Consider the following 23,588-nt stretch of genomic DNA (forward strand, 5'->3'; position numbering starts at 1 on the left):
ACGTTGTTGCACAAAAGTATATGCACGCTGTTGCTAACTGCATGCATGCTAGTTATATATATGGAAGTTTGGTTTTTTTTTAATGTGAAATAAACAGTTAAAATCTAAATAGTTAAATCTCAATAGTTAAATCTCAATTATTATTGATTAGGTATATTATTTATAGATATTTGGAAGTTTTTGCAACTTGCTTCAAGGCAAAATATCACATACACCTAATTGCTTATGATATGCCTGCATTCAATATTCATTAAAAAAATTATAAAATATATATTTTATTTTGTTTCGTGTGGTGTGTTCATGTGAAATACTTAAATCGGTTACAATATTTCAATATAGTTATAATATTTGAGTTTCAGCAAGCACGGAGTCCTATTAAGGAAAAGCATCGAAGAATGAAGTGCATGTTGTTGGTACACCGGCTGCTTTCTACTCTGCACAACAACTAGAATTTTACCATTTGATTCTACTAGACATATTTTTTGCGCTAAAAGAGTGTATGTATCACCTGATCTTATTACAAAAACAAACATTGCAATTGTGATCTGTCTTAATATAGTATTATAAAAAATTACTATCTTAACATTGTATATATATATATATATATATATATATATATATATAAACTTTTGTGATATGAGTGGAACGAATATTAAATGTTAAATATGAATAATACAACACTCAGATTTTTAACACACACTTTATTTAATAATTATAGACGTTTCGAGACCATGGTATGCCCATGGAATTACACTGGAGATGGGGCATACCATGGTCTCGAAACGTCAGTAATTATTAAATAAAGTGTGTGTTAAAAATCTGAGTGTTGTATTGTTTATATTTAACATTTAATATATATATATATATATATATATATATATATATATATATATACATTTCTGCATATACATATTATGATTAATCAACTTTGACTTCTAGGCTGTGGATAATATATGATCTATTAATTATTATAATAATATAAGAAAAATGGATGTAACCATGACTTTGATTAATGCGGTTCGTGAAGGAAGACTGGAAGCAACAAGGGAATTAATCAATATTTTCGGATTGTCTTATTCACAAGCATGGTCAAATGGATATCTTTTGCTTCGTGAAGCTACTAAGAATAAACATTCAGAAATTGCCAAGTTACTTTTAACAAGCGGTTCTGAAGTTAACATCCAGAGAAGAACTCGTGATACTACTCCCCTTCATTTTGCTGTTAAAAATTGCGACATAGAGATTGTTAAGATGCTTCTAGATAAAGGTGCTACAATTAATGCTGAAAATGATTGTCGTAAAACACCACTTTACTATGCAATTGAAAATGAAAAAATTGAAGTTGCACAATTACTTTTAACCTATGGAGCTGATGTTAATAATAGAGACAGTGATGGTATAAGTGTACTTCATGTTGCAGTTAAGATAGGATGTTTACAAATTGTTGAGGCCCTTCTAGAATATGGATTTAACCTTAACCCAGAAGATGCAAAGAATCCTGAGTTATTACATGGTACTGTTGAAAGAGGATACTTGAAAATTGTTGAAGATCTATTAAAGTATGGTGCTGATGTTAATACATACAGCAATTCACAATTTGAAGGTTTTACACCTTTACACTGTGCAGCCAAAAACAAACAAGGAGAAGTAGTGAAATTGTTGATAAGATATAAAGCTGATGTAAATGCTCAAGATAAAACTGGTAAAACTCCAATATTTTACGCTATTGAGAATGCCGATTTAGAAATGACCAAACTACTTTTAACTAACAAGGCTAATATAAAAGATAGTCCTGATCTATTGCATATTGCTGTTCAGAAGGAATGTATAGAAATCGTTAAAGTTCTCTTGCAATATGATGCTGATATCAATGCAAGTGACAAATATGGAAGAACAGCATTGCATTTTACTGCTTTAAGTGAAAATGAAGGTTTTTTTAGATTCTCACGTGATGATCCTGATTTTAATATTAAGGGAGAAATTGCTGAACTGCTTTTAAGTAAAGGTGCTAATGTAGATGTTAAAAATAAATGTGGTCTAACAACACTTCATGCGGCTGTTCAAAACGGATATGTAAAAGTTGTTGAAGCTCTATTGAAACACAATGCAAATGTTAACTCTAGAGTTGTAGAACTAGGTGATATTACACCACTTCATCTTTCTGCTAAATTAGGAAAAGTAAAAATTACAGAGATGCTTTTGAATAAAGGAGCTAATGTAAATGCTAGGCAAAAGGATGGAATCACTGCACTTCACATTGCTTCTCAAAATGGACATGGAGATGTTGTTGTCACTCTTCTTGAGTATGGCTCTGATATTAATATTACTAGTACAAATAATCAAACAGCTCTTGATTATGCCATAGCTGGAATAACGTTTTACTATAGCCCACTCAACGAATATTATTCTGATGGTCATTATTACGATCCTGCGCATAGTGTTCGTTCAAGTGGATTTCCTGTTAAAACTCTTATACAACACATAGTTAAACTGGAATCTGCAGGGTTATATGTAAGTTTAAAAAATATACAATCAATGCATGGTATGCCTGTACTTGAATTTTACTATGAATGTAATGAAGAAATAGCAAACATGAAGAAAGAGAAGATTAATGGATGTAACATTTCATTTTATGATATCTTGAAGAAGAATACAAAAACATTAGCAATATATTTGATGAATGAAAATTTAATGCAGGTTTTAAAATCAGAAGACTACAAAACAAAATTTCCCATTTTTGCTAGTTTGATTAAAAGTCATTTCAGACAGGGTATGGAAAGAATAGAGTTACTGGAACAAGGCAAGAAAATTTACCATTTTATCTTTAGCAATCCAGAATTACCACATGACTGTATTGAAAAAATATTTAGTTACCTGAGTAACAAAGATTTGAGAATTTTGATTGATGTTTGTACACCTCTTAGCATCAGTAATTATAATACTGATAAGAACGATGTAGTGATTGCCTCAAGTTCATCTCAAGCATAGTATATTTAATTTAGCATAGAATTTAGAATATAGCATAACCCAGATACTTTCAACATTGAGTAATGAATTTAGTAATTTAAAAATTAGTTTAAAGGTTTTATGGAAATAGTATTTAAAACAGTAAATGTGCCAAGTTAAATGAACAAAGTGCACTTAAGATTTGGAAATATTATAAATATAAATCATTAGAGGTAATTTTGGAGTGTAAAATACTTATCAAGCTTAAGATTTGGGAATATTATAAATATAAATCATTAGAGGTAATTTTGGAGTGTAAAATACTTATCAAGCTAGAGTAATTTGAAAACAATATGGCATTTTTGTACTTTTTTTAGTTGGATATCCAAGGTCTTTCCCAAAATTTTATCAGTTCTTCATTTTGCCATTACTTACATATAAAATGTTTTTTAAATTATTGCAATTGGATGCTTTTTTCTTCATTCTTTTAAAAACTGAATAGTATATTTAATTTAAGGAATATAGTATAACCCAGCTACTTTAACATTGAGTAATGAATTTAGTAAGGATTAGTTTAAAGGTTTTATGGAAATAGTATATGTATAGTATTTAAGAAAGTACTTATGCCAAGTTAAATGAACAAAAATGCACTTAAGATTGGGGAGTATTATAAATATAAATTATTGGAGGTAATTTTAGAAAGTGAATTACTTATCAAGCAGAGTAATTTGAAAACAAAAGGGTATTTTCGTACTTTTTTTAGTTGGGTATCCGAAGCCACTGGACCTGTCTTCCCCAAAGATTTATCAGTTCTTCACTTTATCATTACATACATTTAAAATGTTTTTTTTTTTCAAATTATTGAAATTGGATGCTTTATTCTTCATTCTTTCAAAAACTGAATAGTATATTTAATTTAAGGAATATAGCATAACCGAGCTACTTTCAACATTGAGTAATGAGCTTAGTAATTTAAAGATTAGTTTAAAGGTTTTATGGAAATAGTATATAAGTAGTATTTAAGAAAGTAAATGTGTCAAGTTAAATGAATAAAGTGCACTTAAAATTTGAGAGTATTATAAATATATATCATTAGAGGTAGAGTAATTTTTTAGTTTGATATCCGAAGCCGCTGGACCTGTTTTCCCCAAAATTTTATCAGTTCTTCATTTTATCATTACATACATGTAAAATGTTTTTTAAATTATTGAAATTGGATGCTTTATTCTTCATTCTTTCAAAAAGTGAATAGTATATTTAATTTAAGGAATATAGTATAGCCCAGCTAATTTAACATCGAGTAATTAAGTTAGTAATTTAAGGATTAGTTTAAAGGTTTTATGGAAATAGTTAAGTAGTATTTAAAAAAAGTAAATGTGCCAAGTTAAATGAACAAAGTGCACTTAAGATTTGGGAGTATTATAAATATAAATCATTGGAGGTAATTTTGGAAATTAAAATACTTATCAAATTTGAAAACATTTTGTGTAGTACTTTATGCAAAGATATTTTATTTTAAAAATTGCCATCTAAAAATAGCCATCTAATTCATTCCATTCCGTTTCAATAAGTCTCAAATCTGACGATTTTATTTGATGACCATGCAATCTTTGTTCATCATATTGTATCAATTATGTTTTAATGTTAATTTTGTAATTATATTCTAAATAAATGTTTACCTTATAAAGTGTGTGTTTAATCTTATCGATTTTATTACTATAGTCATACCAGTTCTCAGTGAAAGTAGCAAAAAAAATGTTACTTTGCAAATTCTCTCAATTTCCTTAACATCCTTACTTTTCTCACATAATATTCATGTAATTTCTTCTCAGCTCAAAAGACATTTAATCTTCTGAGACTCTTTTCAATTTCTTAGCTGTCTCAAAATTGTTTTAACTTCTTTCAAAAAATAAGCATGAAAGTGATTTTTAATTATTATACAGGATTATATTATTATACATTAAATTGTAAGTGGTTGCACACATGATTTAATACCATTAGAAAAATCAGCTTTATTTATGTGTATCACAATATATAAGATCTTGTTTGTTACATCTTTGCTGTCTCTCAAGCGCTTTGTTATTTGATACAGGTTTGATACTACACCGTACCATTTAACGCCGCTGTTAACGTCGGCTTATCATGCATGATGACACTCATGCGTTATTGCTCTCACATTTGCATGCTTTTTTTACTTTTCAAATGATTTTATGCAACTTCGCCGAAGAAAGATTGTTCTAGGCATAGATAAAAAAGAGTATTAACAAAATATCTTTATGTTTGAAACTAGTGGGGCCGCATGGCATTGTGCCTTAAGGTAAATTGCTGGAACTTCCCGTACCAGATTTTTTTTTTTTAAAAAAAGATTAACATTTTTGTAAAAATTTTACTTTGAAAAAATTAGATTATTTTCACTAGATCTTCGAAACGGCTAAACCTGCCTAAGACAAAAACTAATCAGCACGTCTCCTTATCAACAGCAATCGAATGTTTTTTGAATAATTGAAATCGGTTGAACTATGTTCCCGAAATCGTCGACGAAAATTTGTATTCGCACACACACACACATAGATCAATTTTTTCTAAGGTATGCCAAAATGTTCAGAAACCTCTAAAACGTGAAGGAAGTTAATTATAGAAGAGATCATTTGTCTTAAAGTTGGATATCCTTATCCATTATTATGAAAGCAGGTTTTTCACACGTTGGTGACCCTTGAAAGTATTTAGAAAATGACAGAATGATAGGTTATAAAAAGTATTTGTTTCGCTGAAAACAATATGTGTGATAATATAAAATTGATGTAGTTTGCATTGACTGAGTTTGAAATACTGTTTTCTTAAGTAATCGCATAGTAACAATTCTGCTTGAAAAATATAGCAAATGTCATTGTCTAGCACAACGTTGTACAATACAATAGTAACGAATTAAGTTCTCTTTCTCGAGTATTCAAAATGTTCAAAACATTTTGCCGATCTTACTCAAAAGTTGTACCCACAAAATTAAAAAGCAAATCTACAAGTTCTTTCGAATGGATGTCGAGGCAGCTAAATGACCCTTATGTAGAGAAAGCAAAAATGCAAAATTACAGGTAAATAAATATTGTAAATGATTGATTTACTTGAATTAAACCTTGAAATATTATAAAATAGATGTAGAAGTGCATTTAAACTTTTGGAAATAGATGAAAAGTACAAAATATTACATCCAGGTGATGTAGTCATTGATTGTGGGGCATCTCCAGGTTCCTGGACCCAAGTGGCCGTAAACAAGTGTAACCCAAAAAATTCAAAAAATGAAAGAAAATATAAAGATAAAAGTTTAATTATTGGTATAGATCGAGTGCAAATATACCCCATTGAAGTAAATAATACTTTAGATAGTTAATCCTTTGCATTGCTAAAAACTCAATGATTGTTTTTATTATTTCATTAGGGTGCTGAATTGTTAGGTAATTCTGATTTCACTTTAGTTGAAACTCGAGACAAAATAAAAAAAATGTTAAATAGTCGATTAGCAAATGTTGTATTATCTGATATGGCACCCAATGCATCTGGAATGCGTGAGATGGATCATGATAATATAATTTCTTTATGTTATGCAGTACTAAAGTTTGCATTAGAAATTTCCAATGAAAATGGTACATTATTGGTGAAAGTATGGGATGGAAGAGGTATTCCAAAACTTGTGGACGACGTTGGTAATAATAAATATATGGTAATATATCAGAATAAATGAATGAGGATAACAGTGGAGAAATATTTTTTCCAGCACGTTTCTATAGTTCAGTTAAGTTTATCAAACCAGCATCTAGCCGATCAGATTCAAGTGAAAAATTTTTATTAGCAAGAGGTTACAAAGGACTTGTTAAATAAAACAATCATAGATTAAAATTTGTACTGTTTAAAATTTGTGAATTTTATTTATATAAAATATAAATTATTTTAATTATAATATAAAGATTATATATTAACTATTAATAAATATTTTTCAAAATGATGTGCATTTTTTAAAGGCACAAAACTGTCTAGAAACAAGATAATCATATTTACTTTTAGAAGTATGACAAAATAAATAGTATTTATCTTATCTACGTTTGCCTTAAAATCACTAGCAGTCAACACCTAATAATGTGAAGTAATGTAACACCACTCGTTAAATTTAATTAGTAAAAATTAATGTCATTAAATCACTTACTGTAATGCCTTCTATATCCTCACAGATAAAATATTAGTGATTTAAGATAAATTGTGATACAAAATCAATTATCACACCTTACATCTAATTGCATAATAAATCAAGTAAATTATTTTGATGTCTCCATTGGCAATGTCCAAATACAGGATTTATTCATATCTTCATATTTATTCCTATTTGGCATTTTTCTTTTTTTTGGTGAACCATTGTGAACTGATTTATTTTTTAATTTATTATTATTCGGCTTCATATATCTGCTTTCTCTCTCCATTTTGTAATTTGTATTGAAGTTATCAGTTTGCAAATTTGTTTGTGTTTCAGGTTTTGTTAGAAATACTATTTTAATTGGTTCCTTAGTATTATTACTTTCTTTTGCACAAATATCACATTTTCGTTCATTATTCCACGTAGGAAAAATAAATTCTTTATGGTAATAATCAGATAAGTTTAGTTCATTTCGTAAACATTGGGTGAAACCCCAAACATGAATCAACAAAAGAGGAAATCTTTCAAGCCAGTATCTAGTGAAATCCACTGGTATCGTACCCAAAACTTTCAATGCATCAGGTGAGAGTTGATGATAATGATGCTTCTACAAAAACAAATATTTATCAGTTAAACTTTCTATTATGAATTATCTAATATAATAACCATATTCAATTTATATAAGCAATGTAATATTATTTGATAAGCCCACTTTAACCAAGCTAGATTGTTGAGTCAGTCAATTAAATGTAAAAAGAATACCTTATTCCTTATAGCTCTTAATAAATCTCTAACATTACTTCCAGAGTAGGTTCTATACTTCCTAAGATCATCAGAAATACTTGTATCTAAGTACTTTTTCCAATCATTTCTGATGACTTGATGTGCTTCAATTTCTAAGTTTTTAACAGGCAAAGCAGTTTCTACTTCATTTTCAATACGGTCGCTAATATCCTACGTAACACAATACTTATGAATAATATTTAAATTACATCTAGAAATATGAATTATAAATATGCCTAGTTCTCTTGAAAATTAGAAGTACTAATAGTAAATTATAATATAATAAAATGGTAGCAAAACTCTACAATTGCTGTAGCAGGTGAATAGTGATATTTACCTGCAAAAATGCAAGAGATTTAGCTTCATTCCAAAATACGGGGTGATACCTAACAGCCGATATAGGTGGTCTCTTCTCCCATGTTTTGTCTATCATACTAGATAATATATTTTGCGCAACGGGCTTATCTTCCAACAAGGCCAATGAATAATGCCCAGATAAAATATTTGCTTGTCTATGAAGAGGACCTCCAAATGGATGAGCTCCATGCGATAATACATAATAAAAAACACAGCCTAAAGAAAAAACATCTACAGCAGCAGTCTAAAATAATATTTTGTCAATTATTAACTTACCGTAAATTATAGTAATCACAAAAAAATCGAAAATGGAATTTTTTTTGCACATTTTAAGATCTTCTGAACATTTTGGCATACCTTAAAAAAATGACTGATTGTGTTTGTGTGTATGTATATTCGGATACATTTTTTCGCCGACGTTGTCGAGAGCACGGATAAACCGATCAGAATGATTCAAAAAACTTTAGACTCCTATTGATGGAAAGACTTTCCGAATAGTTTTTGACAAAGACAGGTCAAACCATTTCAAAGATGCGGTCAAAAAGTGCCAATAATGAATTGAAATTGTTTTTGAAAGAATTGAGAATGGAGCATCCATTTTGAATGATTCAAAAACCATATTAATTGTATTGACAGAATGAAGAATTGATTAATTTTTTGGAAAGACAGGTCCAACGGTTTCGAATTCAATAAAAAAGTAAGATTCAATAAAAAAAGATGCCATTTTGGTGGTCAAAAATAATCATTAGACATGTGCACATCAAATTATCAGATATTTTACATAAATTAAATAATAAGTACGAATTTTGTTTACATTTATCTGGATTCCACACCAAGATCTATAATGCTCAAACGTTAGACTGCGACACGGCGCTTCTCTAAGCGCCTTCGAAAAGAAAAATCAAATTTAAAAGAATATAAAAACAGAGTTTTCATTCAAATGTTAAAAGATTTCAAGATTCTCAAAAAATTGAAAATTTTTAAATTAAAATTTTCAATTATTCTAAATTATGGTATGGGAAGTTCCAGCAAATTACCTTAAGATACAATACCATGCACCACTATTTCAAGTACTTATAAATAAATAGACACTTGTACACTCACTGATCTTTCTTCTTTTATTATCTCTGGTGCAATCCATCCTTCAGTACCCGCCATGCCTGATGCCTTTGAAAAACTCAATTTTCCTACTAAAAGTTTTTTACAGAGTCCAAAATCTGATATCATAGCTCGCGTGAATCCATTTTGATCGGGTAATGATAATAACACATTATGAGGTTTTATGTCTCTGTGAACTGAAGTGAATTAAAAATAATAACATTTGTTAAATACTGCAAAATATTGGTCAATTTTCACTAAATATATTTTTACAATTGCTACATATAAATGTTAATTTTTAAGGTAAAACTAAGTTTACCTATATTTAAGGAATGCAAATGCTCCAAACCGCTCGTTGCTTGTAATAGGAGCTCTAATTCTGATGTTTTACATTTAAAATTCAAGGATTTATCAACGTAATCTTGTAATGTAGCACAACACAATTCAAGAGCTATGTACATGAATTGCAAATCTTGCTCAGTACAAAAATATCGCACAACATTAGGGTGCATATCAGATTCTTTTAACAGACTAACTTCTCTTTCAGCTATTGAAAAACATTCTGGTAAAAGTCTTTTCACTGCGACCGGCCTAGATTCAAATGATCCCCTGTAACAAAAAATAATAAATTTTATTTGTTTATATGCATGCTAAAAAAATATAATGAAACTAACTTAAATACAAATGTTCCTTCACATCCTTTTCCTAGAAGATGATTTTGATCAAAAGATATCTTTCCAATGCGAATATCCGACCTTTTTTCATCAGACTTTACAACAGGGGCATCATTTGAAGTTGTAACAAACAATTTATTTCTCTATTTTAGTGTTAATATCAATATTTGTGTTAATACTATAATGCTTTATATAAAGATATATAATAATATGTTGATAAAAACTATACCTTATAATATATGATGGAAATTGGTAGCATCATACTCATTAAACTCATAAACAATGTTATAAAAGATGCATTCTCCATAATATTTAACAAATTATTGCTGAATTTGAAAAAGCTATTTAAAATAGATACATTACTTCCATCAGCAGTATATAAACTGTTTTTTAGACTTTTATTATCTTGCGAAAATGTTATTGTTGTAATTTCATTTTTCATTTGTGTAGTACTACTTATTTCAGTGATTTTTCTATTAGCACTAATTTTTAGACTTGTTACTTCTTTTTGTGGCAGATAATAATATCCAAGCAAAATAAAATTCCTGTAATCTTTTAGATTTGTGCTTCCCATGTGTTTGATATTTTTAGACATAACTTCATTATTCTCAAATTTATTATCAGGTCCCTCAATGAGAAAAGCTTTTGGATATTTCTTAATTATAGCGGTTTCACTATGTATCAATGATGGTAATGCATATATGCCATGGACATGCTCACCGACGTAGAGTGTAGGACTGAAGTGTAAAAATAAATAAATTACAAACAAACAAAAATCGAGTAGAAATTTTATAGAGTTATTTAAAATAAAGAGCAAACTTATTATATAGTTGAATAAAAAAAACGTTTTTTCATTTTGAAACCAACCGAATTAAACGAACATCAATCCAGATATTTTTAAACATAATTGCTTTAATAAATGATTAAAACTTTTCAATTTTAAAGAGCAAACTTATTATATAGTTGAATAAAAAAAACGTTTTTTCATTTTGAAACCAACCGAATTAAACGAACATCAATCCAGATATTTTTAAACATAATTGCTTTAATAAATGATTAAAACTTTTCAATTTTATGTACAAGTTGGTCTGTACCATAAAGTATAATCTTACAATAGATTCATATTGTCTTCAGCGCCTAATTTTGTATTAGTCAATATATCACTCAAAGCATCATCAGATACTGTTGTAAAAGGAACAGCTAATAATCCATTTTTATTCAAAACATAAATTGCAACAACTGGTGAACCTGTATCAAACTCCCAGAGATAAGAACCAGTAATTCGGTCTAAAGTTGCTGTGAGGCCATATTCACTTCCGCTCAGATGTATAAAATCTGAAAAAGTTAACATAAATTTATGAAACATATTAGAAAATATTGAATTTTATTTCAAAATTAATTTAAAAGATGGCAAAAGACATGATTCAAAATTTCATGTCAACTTTCTTTTTTTAGGATCATAAAGAAAACTATATTACTGTATTCATTTGTCATTTCTGCGCTCATAGTATGAGATGAATAATCCACATAAGTCACATTCCACACACCCTTCGTCATATCATTATACATTAAAATCGTATAATAAGATCTTCCCAATAAAACATGTGATCTTGATGGCAAAATAGGAAAATCATCAAACTCTAAAAAATTAATATTAAATTAAATCAAATTAAAATATTTAAATTATGATTTGCATATAGAATAAATACCAATAACTTTTTTCCTAACACCAGTTTTTATATCAACCAAAGTCCAACTATCGCTTTTTTTACCACTGTAAAAAATTCCATCACTTGAGCGACATGGAGCATTAGCAACAAGTTGTGGTATTGTAAAAGGCATCTTGTGAAGTAAACCACCTGAAGATTCTTCTTTATCATCTTGCCATGTATAAAGACTCCCGTCCTTTGGATTGGGTAAAAATTGCGACCTAAAAAAAAATAGCTTCAGACAAAGATATACTTAATTACTAATTTTAGTTAGTGATATAATTACACAACATATTGTCCTGTTTTCGGTTGAGGCACTTTGAGAGCAGGTTCTGCAAAAGATATGTGGAAAGTTAAATGCAATATTTCTAAAAATCACCTAATGTTATTTTTCCTACAATTAATACCAAATAATATAAAAAATAGTTTTCATATCTTCTTAATCTTACAAAAATTATTTTATTATTAAGAAGCAATATAAATATATTGAGAAACAAAAATAAAAATAACGAAAATATATATTTCTTAGTATATATTTCTATACGTTATGTGATGACAATGTATTTCAACTACCATTTAAAAAAGTTTAAATAAATAGTTTTTATTTGAAACAAATAAAAGTAGTAACTATAGTAAGTAATAATTTTTTACTCTAACATTTCTATGTTATAATACATAAAGAAATTTTATATCTATTACAAACCATCATCTATAGACCATCTTTTAGAACCAGTTAATGGATCGAGTGCTATTAATTTTCCTCCTAATGTTGATAATACCAAAAGATTTTCATCATCTCTTGCTACATCCGTGCAAGTCTATAAACAAAAATTATTATTATTAACTTGATTGATGAATTTCTGTTCAATGAAGCTGAAGTGTTTGGTACCTGTTTATTTTCAATCAATAAAACAAGTGAAAATTTCGTCAACAATATAAAAAGTAAATAAATAAAGAGATGCATTTTATCTGCGTTCTTGCATTAACTAATTATGTTGTGGATCGTATTTGATTGTAGGCGATATGTAATGATAGTATGTAGTTAAGTAAATCCAAATAGTTTCCAATAAAAGACATTTTGAACTTATTAATTAAATTGCAATGATCTATTTTTTATAGTTTCAAATTAATTTAGCGCTGAACATACAGCCACATATTTCATCATTATCACAATATATAAAAATTGATTCAGCAGAACAATATTTCAAATTTCAATAACATTGTGTATGCATTTTTCGCAAACTATTTATGATTTATAAAAAATTATATGTAAAAATAATAAATTTAATGCTGTGATAGCAAATATTGTCATTTGTATTTATATTTTAATGACATTTGAGATATTTAACTTGTGTCAGAAAACGCACATGGAATATGACATGTCAACACATTGCAATGAATTAGTGGTTCTCAACATAAGGTTCGTTCGGTGTGCATAGTTCATGACATCTGATCTGACATCCACAACCATTCAGCGCGATAAGTCTCATGTCATTAAGACAGGTATATGTCATTTCTAACGACTTTACAAGCAGAATTTAATTATTATAACTAGATTTTGAGTTTTATATTTATACACTTTTCAGAAACATAAGGATTTTATTTCAAATTAATTACATGAATAGAAAGTACTTGTTTTATATTTATGGAAAAAGTTTGAAGTTAGAAAATTGCCGATGTTACTTCAACAACGTTGAGAATGTGGTTTATTCACAATAAAACTAGTAAGTAAATTAGGTAGAAATTATTTCTACTTCTTTATTATTATCATTATTTTATTAATAATGTCTCATTATATTTTTAGTATTTAATTGTGAAAAATGTAACGTTTTAATTAGTACATCATTTTACAATTTCCCGCAATATGATTGTTACACAATGAAATGTTTGGTGCAGTTTTTAATATCGCAGTATCTATATATTCCATTTGCTTTGCTTTACACTATTTTACTACATCTTCATTATGGACTATAAAAATTCACTTATACAGCCAAGTTATTTGAAATGTTAAAATATTAATATGCTGAAACTTTTTTCAAAAAATATGTTTAAATGTTAGTAGATATGACCTCAAGCTTTTAAAGTTTTGTGTAACATTTAATCAACATTATCTCAATTTAGTTAAAAATTGAGATAATGTTGACATGTTGAAAAAGTCCAAATACATGCAATATTTTATAATAAATAAATATTTAATAATGTGAGATGAATGCATAAATACAGAAATATTTTATTTTACGATTACAGCTGATAAGTTTTTTTACTTATGTGGAAGCTGTAGTGATTTTATCATTGGACGAGGTAATGTCAGTATTCCATTAAAAGATGATTCTTCTATTAGCCGAGAACATGCTATTTTGAGATTGAAACGTTCAGAAACCAGAACTAGAGTGGTACTTATTGATAAAGGTTCTAAGTATGGTACTTATATAAATAATGGAATAGAGTCTAAGACACGTGTACCATCCGGAGAAGAAATAGATCTCAATCAAGATGATTGCATCAGATTTGGAATTCTTTCAAATACATGGACACTTGCAAAGAAGGACTTCAACACTGCTACATCAGCTTTTTCACAAGCTGACAAAAATAAAATGAAGGAAATCATGAAATTTCTTGACGGACATTATGAGGAATTATTTAGTAGTTCTTGTACACATTTAACTGTTCCATTTTTAAGTTTGACTCTAAAATTAGTTCAAGCACTAGTTGCTGCTGTTCCAATTATTACTATGGATTACTGGGTTAATGTTGCCTCTTGTATTAAATTAAATAAACCTTTACCTAAGGAGGAATCATTTCTCCCCCATCAGGCTGAGCCTCTTATAAAATGTGACAGTACAATTTTATTACCTAGACCAGAAAGAAGGCACACATTTAAACAGAAGACTTTTGTTTTCTTATCTACAAGGCAGCATAGTCAATTTGAACAAATTATAAATGAAGCACAAGGAAAAGCTATATTATTGGCAAAATCAAAATTAACAAAAGCTAAACTTTGTGAGTCTGGAATGATAGTTGTTCAGTATTTAAGAAGTATGAATTCTCAGTCGTCTCAGTCAAGTCAAATGGCTGATGAAATAGATAGTAAGTTACAATATTTTCTACCTTGAATTAATTGTTAAATAATAATTTATTGGAAGAGTTTTTATTACAGAATCTTTTAATACCATTAGTTTTATCACATAATAGATATAATATTTCCATTTTCAGAACTTAGAAAAAAGTTATTTTATTTTGCAGCTTATGCAGAAATTTTGAGTTTTTATTTTCAATCAATAAGCTTATAATAAATGAATCACAATTGTAAATCACTAATTTTTTTATGATTGTTTTTATTTTAGATGTACTGCAGAAGAAAAAACTAAGATTAATACCTGAATCTGAAATTGGTTTAGCAATTTTATTCTGTAATGTAGAAAAATATTGCAACCCTGCATATGACTTTAAAATGAACTTTTTGCAGCAAAACCCCCCAATTGTTGAAGCGCATGAAATTCTGGCAGAGGAAACTGAACCATCTTGTGTTACAAATAAAAATAAAGTTAGCTCATCAACAGAATTCATTACACCAATTGCAGATAGTGATGATAAAATGGATATTTCTTCAATTTCTGATGAAGATGGTACAAAAACATCAACTATTTCCAGTACAGCGGCAACAATTGGAAATAAACAGATGCAAAAAGATAAATATGTTGCAAAGCCCAATATAAGCCTTATATCAGGTGTTGATGTTTTGGAGACTCCTTCGTCAAACCAAAAGATAGATGATAGTATAATAACCTTTAATAAACCTAGAAAACGCAATGTTGATTGTGCTGAAATCTGTATTGATTCAGATTTAGAAGGTGACTTAATGCCTCCAACAAAAATTATGCGAAATAATGATGATAATGAAGAACTGTTTTGTTTTGAAGATGAAAATAACATTATTTCTGCTCCACAAAATAAAAAATGTAAAACTATTTCAACTACTGCATCATCAGTTGATAGGTCTTGTAATATGACACCTATCATTATTGAAAAAAGTTCAGAACGCAAGAAAAATCCAATTAAAACTGGAAAAGACAATTCTGTCCAGTTAGAATTTTCTGTCAGTAATATAACAGATAATAATGTTATTGCTAACAATTCAAGTGACTGGCTGTCATGTAATGGGAACTCAATACAAATGGACATTTCAGAAAAACAGAAAAATGCATCCAATTTGATTGATATATCAAGTGAACATCAAGAGTGGATTACTACAATATGTGAAGGAATAAGTATTGAACGTAAAAAGCTATGTAAAAGAACATCTGTTGTTGAATATAAAACAATTCAAAGTAACCCTTCCTGTATAAATTACAAATATTTTAGAAAAGTTCGTCCACTAATAACTACTTGAACTTATGAGGTCTATTAAAGAAAAGTAAAATTTGTTGTTCATGTAATTTTGAAAATTCATACTTTTTAAATAAATAAAAATAAATATTTTTTAAAGTAAAAACAGCAAATATCTAATCTTGTAAAGCGAAATATTATGTATACAATCAAAAGCAAAATAAAAATAAAGGTTTTTGATGATTTGAATTTATTTCATTTCATGTGTAATCATACTATCATAGATAAATAAGCATACTATTTTAATGGGAATTGATTAGTACTAAAAGTACATGCAGAACATAATTTAAATAACATATATTATTGACTAAATTAATACTTATGTAGACTCAATTAAATATACTAAATTTATACATCTTCATATCATTTGATCATTTTTGTCATAGACACATATTTATTTTTTATGCCTTTTAACTGGGTGGTCATTTAGCCCATCATGACGTTTATGCATTGCCTAGACAGTTGAGATCAGTAATTTTACTAAAAATATGTTAAGATGTGATAAGATTCTTTTAAAGCAAATGTAGTTATTAATTTCTAGAAGAGGAAATTTGATTTCGCGCATAAATCCGATGTCCTAATTATATGTTTTCTCAAAGTTTCAAGTCATTCTGAATCGAATCAGACCAAATTTGGAAAGAGTATGTGTGTGCGCATGTGAGCCGATTTTTAGCCATTCGCGACGTTTTCTCAAAAACGGCTGGACCGATTTCAAAAATTAAAAGCCATCCCTTGTAACTCGATGAAGGTGATCGGCCGAGCAGTTTCTTAATAGTAATTAGCAGAAAAATGTAAAGGTTTTTGTCCACGTTTTAGCCCACAATCTTGAATCGACCTTAAAAATACGAAAACTGTTCGGAAGTTATTTGTTGGGATTAGCGCGCTTAAGCAATTTTAATCAGAATCTACGCCTACTTTTTTTATCTATATGGTTCCGTAGCTAATTTTCCAGAAGCTACTGATTACAGTTGACTTCTGCACTGTTTTTTTAATGAATGCGAATATTGGAAATAAAACACGACTTTGCGCAAAAGTAATTATACTTTCCAATGTGGAAATTAAAATATTGGGTTGTTCGGAAAATAACTTTGTTTTTTATAGACATTTTGGCACGTAATTTTCGTACAATAAACAATTATACTTTGATAAATTTTGTATTGGCAGTTTTAATCGAACGTCTTTTGTCATATTTCCGGTATTTCATAATTTTGAAATCATATTTTTTTTGGTTGTTAAAAAATTTTTTAGTGACCGGAACAAATAATGGTCTGATGATGGCAGGTCTGGATAATATGATGAATGTGTCATTGGGTCCCATTCAAGCTACAAAAGCTTTTGGCGATTAACCAAACTTATGGGAGGTCTTGCGTCGTCTTGATGCCTTTTCTATTGAACTATACCATTTAGTTTATCCAGCTGATGACATAACGCATCCGAATTAATCGTTATGTTATCCTAGAAAAGCTGAAAAATGAACAACTCCTTACCAAAGATACCGCTTCATTTTTTTCTGGCAAATTTCAGCCTTGCACCTGTTTTGAGCAGGTTCTTCTTTTTTGTTTCATGGGCAATTGCGTGTGTTATATTCTACATCCCACTTGGCATTCCTAGTGACAATTCGCTTCAAAACCTGATAATTTTCAAGACTTTTCAGAGACGAATCGCGTACGCCAGTGCGACGACAGAGGTTTCTTTCTATGAGAACCATATATTGAGTTTCGAGGAAAATCCCAGACCTTTCGAGTGGTCATGAACTGTTAAATTTGATAAATTTTTACATAATGGAATCTCATGTATTGTTATGCGTCGGTTTGCATCAACTAATGCTTTTCTCGCTTTATTGGCATCAACTGTACTTCTTGGACTTGAGGCATCTTGGACATCAAAATACCAGGAATGAAATTTAGCAAACTAATTTTTGCACTGTCGTACTATCAACACGTCATTTCCGTACACATCGATCAATTTCATTTGGACCTGAACAGTTTTTTTTTCTTTTTCTATAGCAAAAGAGTAAAATATGTCGAAAATGCTGCTTAATTCTTTTCGTATCCAAAGTGGCACCATTCAAAAACTGCTACATGTAATTTATTATAATTTTTTACATACATGCCTTAAAATATAAGTTTTTAAATCAAATAATAATTATAAGGCTTAAGTGTGATGTTAGGATCAAAAAAATACTGACAAATTCTGATGGTAAAAAAACGAATTGACTTTATAATAAGCATGGGGAGTTATCTTCGAACAAATGCGCGTTGCACTGTTTTGGTCCTGAGTAGTTTCAATTTTTAAAAACAGATGGCTCATGTGCACTCAATTTCAACTACAAATTGTTCACGGTTCATGCAAGTGGCTGTCAAGTAGTGATGGGTCGTTGACGTTTTTTCCGTCAACGAAACGAAACGGTTAACGGGTTCTCGTCAACTAGTTGAAAAACTAGTTAAATTTCAACTATAGTTGATTTTAACGATTCAACGCTGGCAACGTTAATAACTATGAGTTGAAAATACTGTTTCGTTGAAAGTTAATGAAGTTTGTTCCTTATCTATGTTCGTCCCAGTTAAATGTCAAATCATTTGATCAATAACAAGGTTTAGAAGTTGAACTGTGTATCCCATCATATTGTTTATTTTTAATTTTAAAGCAAAAGGATATAGTATACTGAAACAACGAATTTATAATTAAAATAGCAATGTTTCACATAATAAACAAATAATTTATATAACTCAATAATTTATTTTCAGGTTAGGTTTAAAAAATGACTTCAAGTAATTTCAAATTAAAAATGTTATGGATATAACGAAAAATATTAGTAACAAAACATTTGAAAGTTAGTATTCATCTATCTATTTATGACCTTGTTAACTAAGAAGATTTTTATATGACATGATATTCCATATAGCCTGAAAAATCAAATGAAGATTAACTTAAATAGAAGTTTTTATGAAATCTTATAAATTAAACAAATCATTTTTATAAGTACATTTTATTCAAATATTTACATATATTATACATTTTAACTATAATTATAAATTTCAAATAGATTATATAATTTGTTACATAACAAAACTAAAATTTTAACAATTTTAAATTTTATCAAATGGATTTTGATCTAAATTTACATTTAAATACATTAATTTTTCGACTTTTGTATTTTGTAGTCTCGATCTTCTATCCGTAATAACCATGCCTGCTTTTGAAAAGATCCTTTCACAAGGAACGGAGGTAGCTACAACATTGCATTGATTTTTAAACAATCTCGCCAAATTTGGATAAACATGCTGGTGATTTCTCCACCATTGCATTGGGCAATTTAATATACCTTCTGCAGATTTCATAGGCAAGCTATCATCAGCGAGATATATATCAATTTCCTTTATAGCAGCACATAGTGGAGTCGATTGATGCAGTGATGCTCCTACTAGGTTATTTAAAATAGTCCATGGGTTATACTCATCAATATCTTCCATGGACGTTGATGGCATGGGAACAACATTCTCTAAAAGTCTTCGTTCTTCAATGATTTTTGCTACTTTTTGCTTAAGATCTTCTTTAATAATTTTTGCATCTTCTATGTTTGAGAAACCCTTCATTTTGAACCTAGGATCTAATAATGTACAGATTCCAAATGTCTTGCTCCTCTCGACATTTGGAAATCTGTCATTAATTCCTGATTTAAAAATTTCAGTGATTCTTCTAATTACTGGCAACAGGTCATTTCGTGCCAATAATTTGTTGCATGACTCATTCAAACATCTTACTAACACTATTACCAGGCTTCCTGTCAGGTAATTTTCACCACTTACAGTGGTGGTAATATCTTCGAATGGTTTTAAAATTAAGCATAGTTGTGGCAACATTTTCCACATTTCAGGAGTCAATGATGGTAGATTTGCATCTAAAACACTCATTGTCATCCTTATTGACTCTTCAACCTCGACAAATCGTTTCACCATGTAAAAGGTGGAGTTCCACCTTGTTTCGACATCTTGAATCAATTTTTTTGTGTGTCCATATTGCTGCATTTGGTATTTCTGCAGTTTTTCACATGCAGTGACACTCCTCCGGAAGTGGCCAACAATTTTCTTTATTATATCGATCTCACTCTTAATCAACTTGAGGCCATCATTTACTATTAAATTAATAGTGTGCGCAAAACATCCATAATGTTTTATTTTTAAAATGTCTTTAATGGCTTTTTTCATGTTATTGGCATTATCACTAATGGCAAAATTTACCTTCTGAAGCAATTTCCAATTGTCAAGGATTGTTTGAATTTCTATTGCTAGATTTTCTGATGTATGCGCTCCTTCAAATTGACAGCATCCGAGAAGAACAGTTTTTAAGTTATAATTGTCTGTAATATAATGGCCTGTAACTGCCACATATGCTTCAGTAACCCTAGAAGTCCAAACATCTAACGTTATGCAAATAGTTTGTGCTTCAGCTAAAACTTCTGCTCTTGTATTTTCAACTGCCTTGTTGTATTGCTCCTCGAGCATGGATCCTGAAACAGTCTTTCTAGATGGAAGAACATATCCTGGTATCCACCGCATCAACTTTTTAAACGCTCTTTCTTCAACTAATGAAAATGCATGGAAACTATCAATGAACATATCCATCAAATCTTGGTCAATCATTTTTTTTTGTTCGCTGCTAATTTTTTTAGTCATAAAAGTCTCCAATACCCTCTGACGCACACTTGTAGGTTGTTGTTGAGCACTACTAGAACTTGGTATAGCCTCTCCGGAATTACTCATATACTGTGAAATACGAGTCTGCTGTGAACTTCCTGCCTCAGTTTCTTGCAACGAAGCATATATGGAAATATGCTTTCTTTTTAAATGACTCTTTAAATTGGCGGTTGTTGAACTATACTTTATCTGCTGGTTGCACACATTACACTTTGCTTTCATACTATCAATTTTTTCAAAATGGTACCACAATACACTAGTATTTCTACGAGATGCCATTTTTTTAAAAAAGAATTTGAAAAAAAACAATATTTCTTAAAATTTAAACTTATTGTAAAACTAATCGATAATATAAAATATATAAAATTATTAAACTATGTTATTTACTAAATTTAAAACTAATTAAAATATATTTGATAAAATCTAAAATAAATTATTATTAAAAAACTATTTTAAATACTAATGATATAATGATAGATAATGGTATAACAATTTTATTTAAAAAGCACAAAATTTTAACTCAAATTTTTACTGAATAACGTATCTTTCAATTTTAAAAAATTGGCAAGCTCGTAATTAAGATAAAAGTAATCGGGATGAGTTCTGAACTTATACTAAATAAAAATTATTAAAAATCAAAATTAACAATATTAGCCCCGCCCGTAAGGGGCGGGTTACATTAATTTATACATCTGAGGGGGATGATTTCTTGGACTTATTTCAAAGCATGCTGCAGACCAGGCATCGGCAACCCATGGCACGCGTGCCAGGCTATGGCGCCGTAACAAAATGTTCGAGGAATATTAAATGTTTTCAAATAGATTATTATAAATACTGTAACATTGTCTAATATTTATAAGAATTATATGAACTGAATCACGTAGTCAATTCATTTAAAGTATATAAGTGAGCTTTAAAACTCTAGCTAGAATTGAAATTGAAATCTGAATTATTTTCTATATACAATTTTTCAAAATCAATTATTTTGTTAGGATAAGCAGGAAGTTCTTTGAATCATTTGAATCGGACGCTTAGTCCTCTCAAAAAACTGCCATTTTTATACATTTAGCTCCGTATCTTCGAAATGACTTGGCGTGCCTTTACCAAAAACTAATAAACACTTCTCCCAATCATTATTAACTGAATGTTTTTTAGATAATTCAAATCGGATGCTCCGTTTTCTCAAAAACTCGATTTTTATTTTCTGCACTCTTTGCTCTTTATCTTCGTAACTGCTGGACCTGCCTTTGCCAAAAACTAATCAACTCATCTCCCTATCAATAGAAATCGAATATTTTTTGAACGATTCAAATCGGTTGATTCGTGTGCCCGAAAACGTGACTGGAAATTTGTATCCATACATACATACACACACACATCCATTTTTTCTGAGGTATGCCAAAATGTTCAGAAACCTTCAAAACGTCGAGAAATGTAAAAATTTTCAATTTCGATTTTCGGCACATTACAATAACTTACCCTACGGGAATTAATTTTTATTTAAATATGTTATGTTACTATAATGTATTTTGCACATGAGTTTGAGGTGCGAAATAAATGCAGATGACGACCAAGTAATCCCGGCGATCTGCATAATTTAGCATTGAAGGTTTTCTTTAAAAAAATGTGTTTAGGAAATATTCAATTAATATTTCAAACAAACAGTTTTATTATAGTCATCCTGAAAAGTATTATTATATTTTACCAAACAATAATCGATTATAATACTAGTAATTGTCAATGGCGCCAGATATAGGATTTTCCAAGTAATCCCGGCGATCTGCATAATTTAGCATTGAAGGTTTTCTTTAAAAAAATATTTTTAGGATATGTTCAATTGATATTTCAAACAAACAGTTTTATTACAATCATCCTGAAAAGTTTTATTTTATTTTACCTAACAATAAGCGATTATAATACTAGTAATTGTCAATGGCGCCAGATATAGGATTTTCCAAGTAATCCCGGCGATCTGCATAATTTAGCATTGAAGGTTTTCTTTAAAAAAATATTTTTAGGATATGTTCAATTGATATTTCAAACAAACAGTTTTATTACAATCATCCTGAAAAGTTTTATTATATTTTACCTAACAATAAGCGATTATAATTCTAGTAATTGTCAATGGCGCCAGGTATAGGATTTTCCAAGTAATCCCGGCGATCTGCATAATTTAGCATTGAAGGTTTTCTTTAAAAAATATGTTTAAGATATATTCAATTGATATTTTAAACAAACAGTTTTATTACAATCATCCTGAAAAGTTTTATTATATTTTACCTAACAATAAGCGATTATAATACTATAGTAATTGTCAATGGCGCCGGATATAGGATTTTCCAAGTAATCCCGGCGATCTGCATAATTTAGCATTGAAGGTTTTCTTTAAAAAAAATATGTTTAGGATATATTCAATTGATATTTCAAACAAACAGTTTTATTACAATCATCCTGAAAAGTTTATTTTATTTTACCTAACAATAATAAGCGATTATAATACTATAATTGTCAACGGCGCCAGATATAGGATTTTTCAAGTAATCCCGGCGATCTGCATAATTTAGCATTGAAGGCTTTCTTTAAAAAAAATATGTTTAGGAAATATTCAATTGATATTTCAAACAAACAGTTTTATTATAGTTATCCTAAACACCATTCCAAAATGTTTATCGATAGATTGTTTATTTTATTAATTTTATTAATTTCAATATAAGTAATATTTATCATGTCATGTTTTAATTATTGAAGGTAATTTCGA

The 23,588-nt window shown here is 29.0% G+C and overlaps 4 protein-coding genes across 5 annotated transcripts; 3 read left to right on the top strand and 1 right to left on the bottom strand.

Annotated features, from left to right (window-relative positions):
- Positions 1-987: 987 nt before the first annotated feature.
- LOC113374795 (putative ankyrin repeat protein RF_0381) lies at positions 988-2,988 on the top strand. Its single transcript, XM_026614761.1, has one exon. The coding sequence runs from the start codon at positions 988-990 to the stop codon at positions 2,986-2,988; it is 2,001 nt and encodes a 666-aa protein (XP_026470546.1).
- Positions 2,989-5,675: 2,687 nt separating this feature from the next.
- Positions 5,676-6,819, top strand: LOC113374796 (rRNA methyltransferase 2, mitochondrial). The gene is made up of 4 exons (XM_026614762.1): positions 5,676-6,035; positions 6,097-6,307; positions 6,380-6,644; positions 6,716-6,819. The coding sequence occupies exons 1-4, from the start codon at positions 5,899-5,901 to the stop codon at positions 6,817-6,819; spliced, it is 717 nt and encodes a 238-aa protein (XP_026470547.1). The 5' UTR covers positions 5,676-5,898.
- Positions 6,820-7,063: 244 nt separating this feature from the next.
- Positions 7,064-12,838, bottom strand: LOC113376664 (serine/threonine-protein kinase/endoribonuclease IRE2-like). Its single transcript, XM_026616669.1, has 13 exons — positions 12,637-12,838; positions 12,451-12,565; positions 12,034-12,079; positions 11,748-11,968; positions 11,517-11,678; positions 11,151-11,373; positions 10,268-10,775; positions 10,039-10,181; positions 9,684-9,973; positions 9,371-9,561; positions 8,247-8,510; positions 7,889-8,080; positions 7,064-7,733 (listed from the first exon to the last, which is right to left on the bottom strand). Exons 1-13 carry the CDS (start codon positions 12,709-12,711, stop codon positions 7,251-7,253), a joined length of 2,913 nt encoding a protein of 970 aa, XP_026472454.1. The 5' UTR covers positions 12,712-12,838; the 3' UTR covers positions 7,064-7,250.
- A 373-nt stretch (positions 12,839-13,211) lies between these two features.
- LOC113376665 (nibrin-like) lies at positions 13,212-16,219 on the top strand. 2 transcript variants are annotated; one of them, XM_026616671.1, is made up of 4 exons: positions 13,212-13,250; positions 13,334-13,471; positions 13,995-14,834; positions 15,092-16,219. In XM_026616671.1, the coding sequence occupies exons 2-4, from the start codon at positions 13,447-13,449 to the stop codon at positions 16,135-16,137; spliced, it is 1,911 nt and encodes a 636-aa protein (XP_026472456.1). In that variant the 5' UTR covers positions 13,212-13,250; positions 13,334-13,446; the 3' UTR covers positions 16,138-16,219. The 2 variants fall into 2 exon arrangements, with proteins under 2 accessions (XP_026472456.1, XP_026472455.1); XM_026616670.1 differs by lacking the exon at positions 13,212-13,250 and having other exon boundaries at positions 13,311-13,471.
- Positions 16,220-23,588: the final 7,369 nt, after the last annotated feature.

This window comes from Ctenocephalides felis, unplaced genomic scaffold, assembly GCF_003426905.1.
Source record: "Ctenocephalides felis isolate EL2017-DRISC unplaced genomic scaffold, ASM342690v1 CF-g0.4_SCAFFOLD_01886, whole genome shotgun sequence".
Lineage (NCBI taxonomy): Eukaryota > Metazoa > Arthropoda > Insecta > Siphonaptera > Pulicidae > Ctenocephalides > Ctenocephalides felis.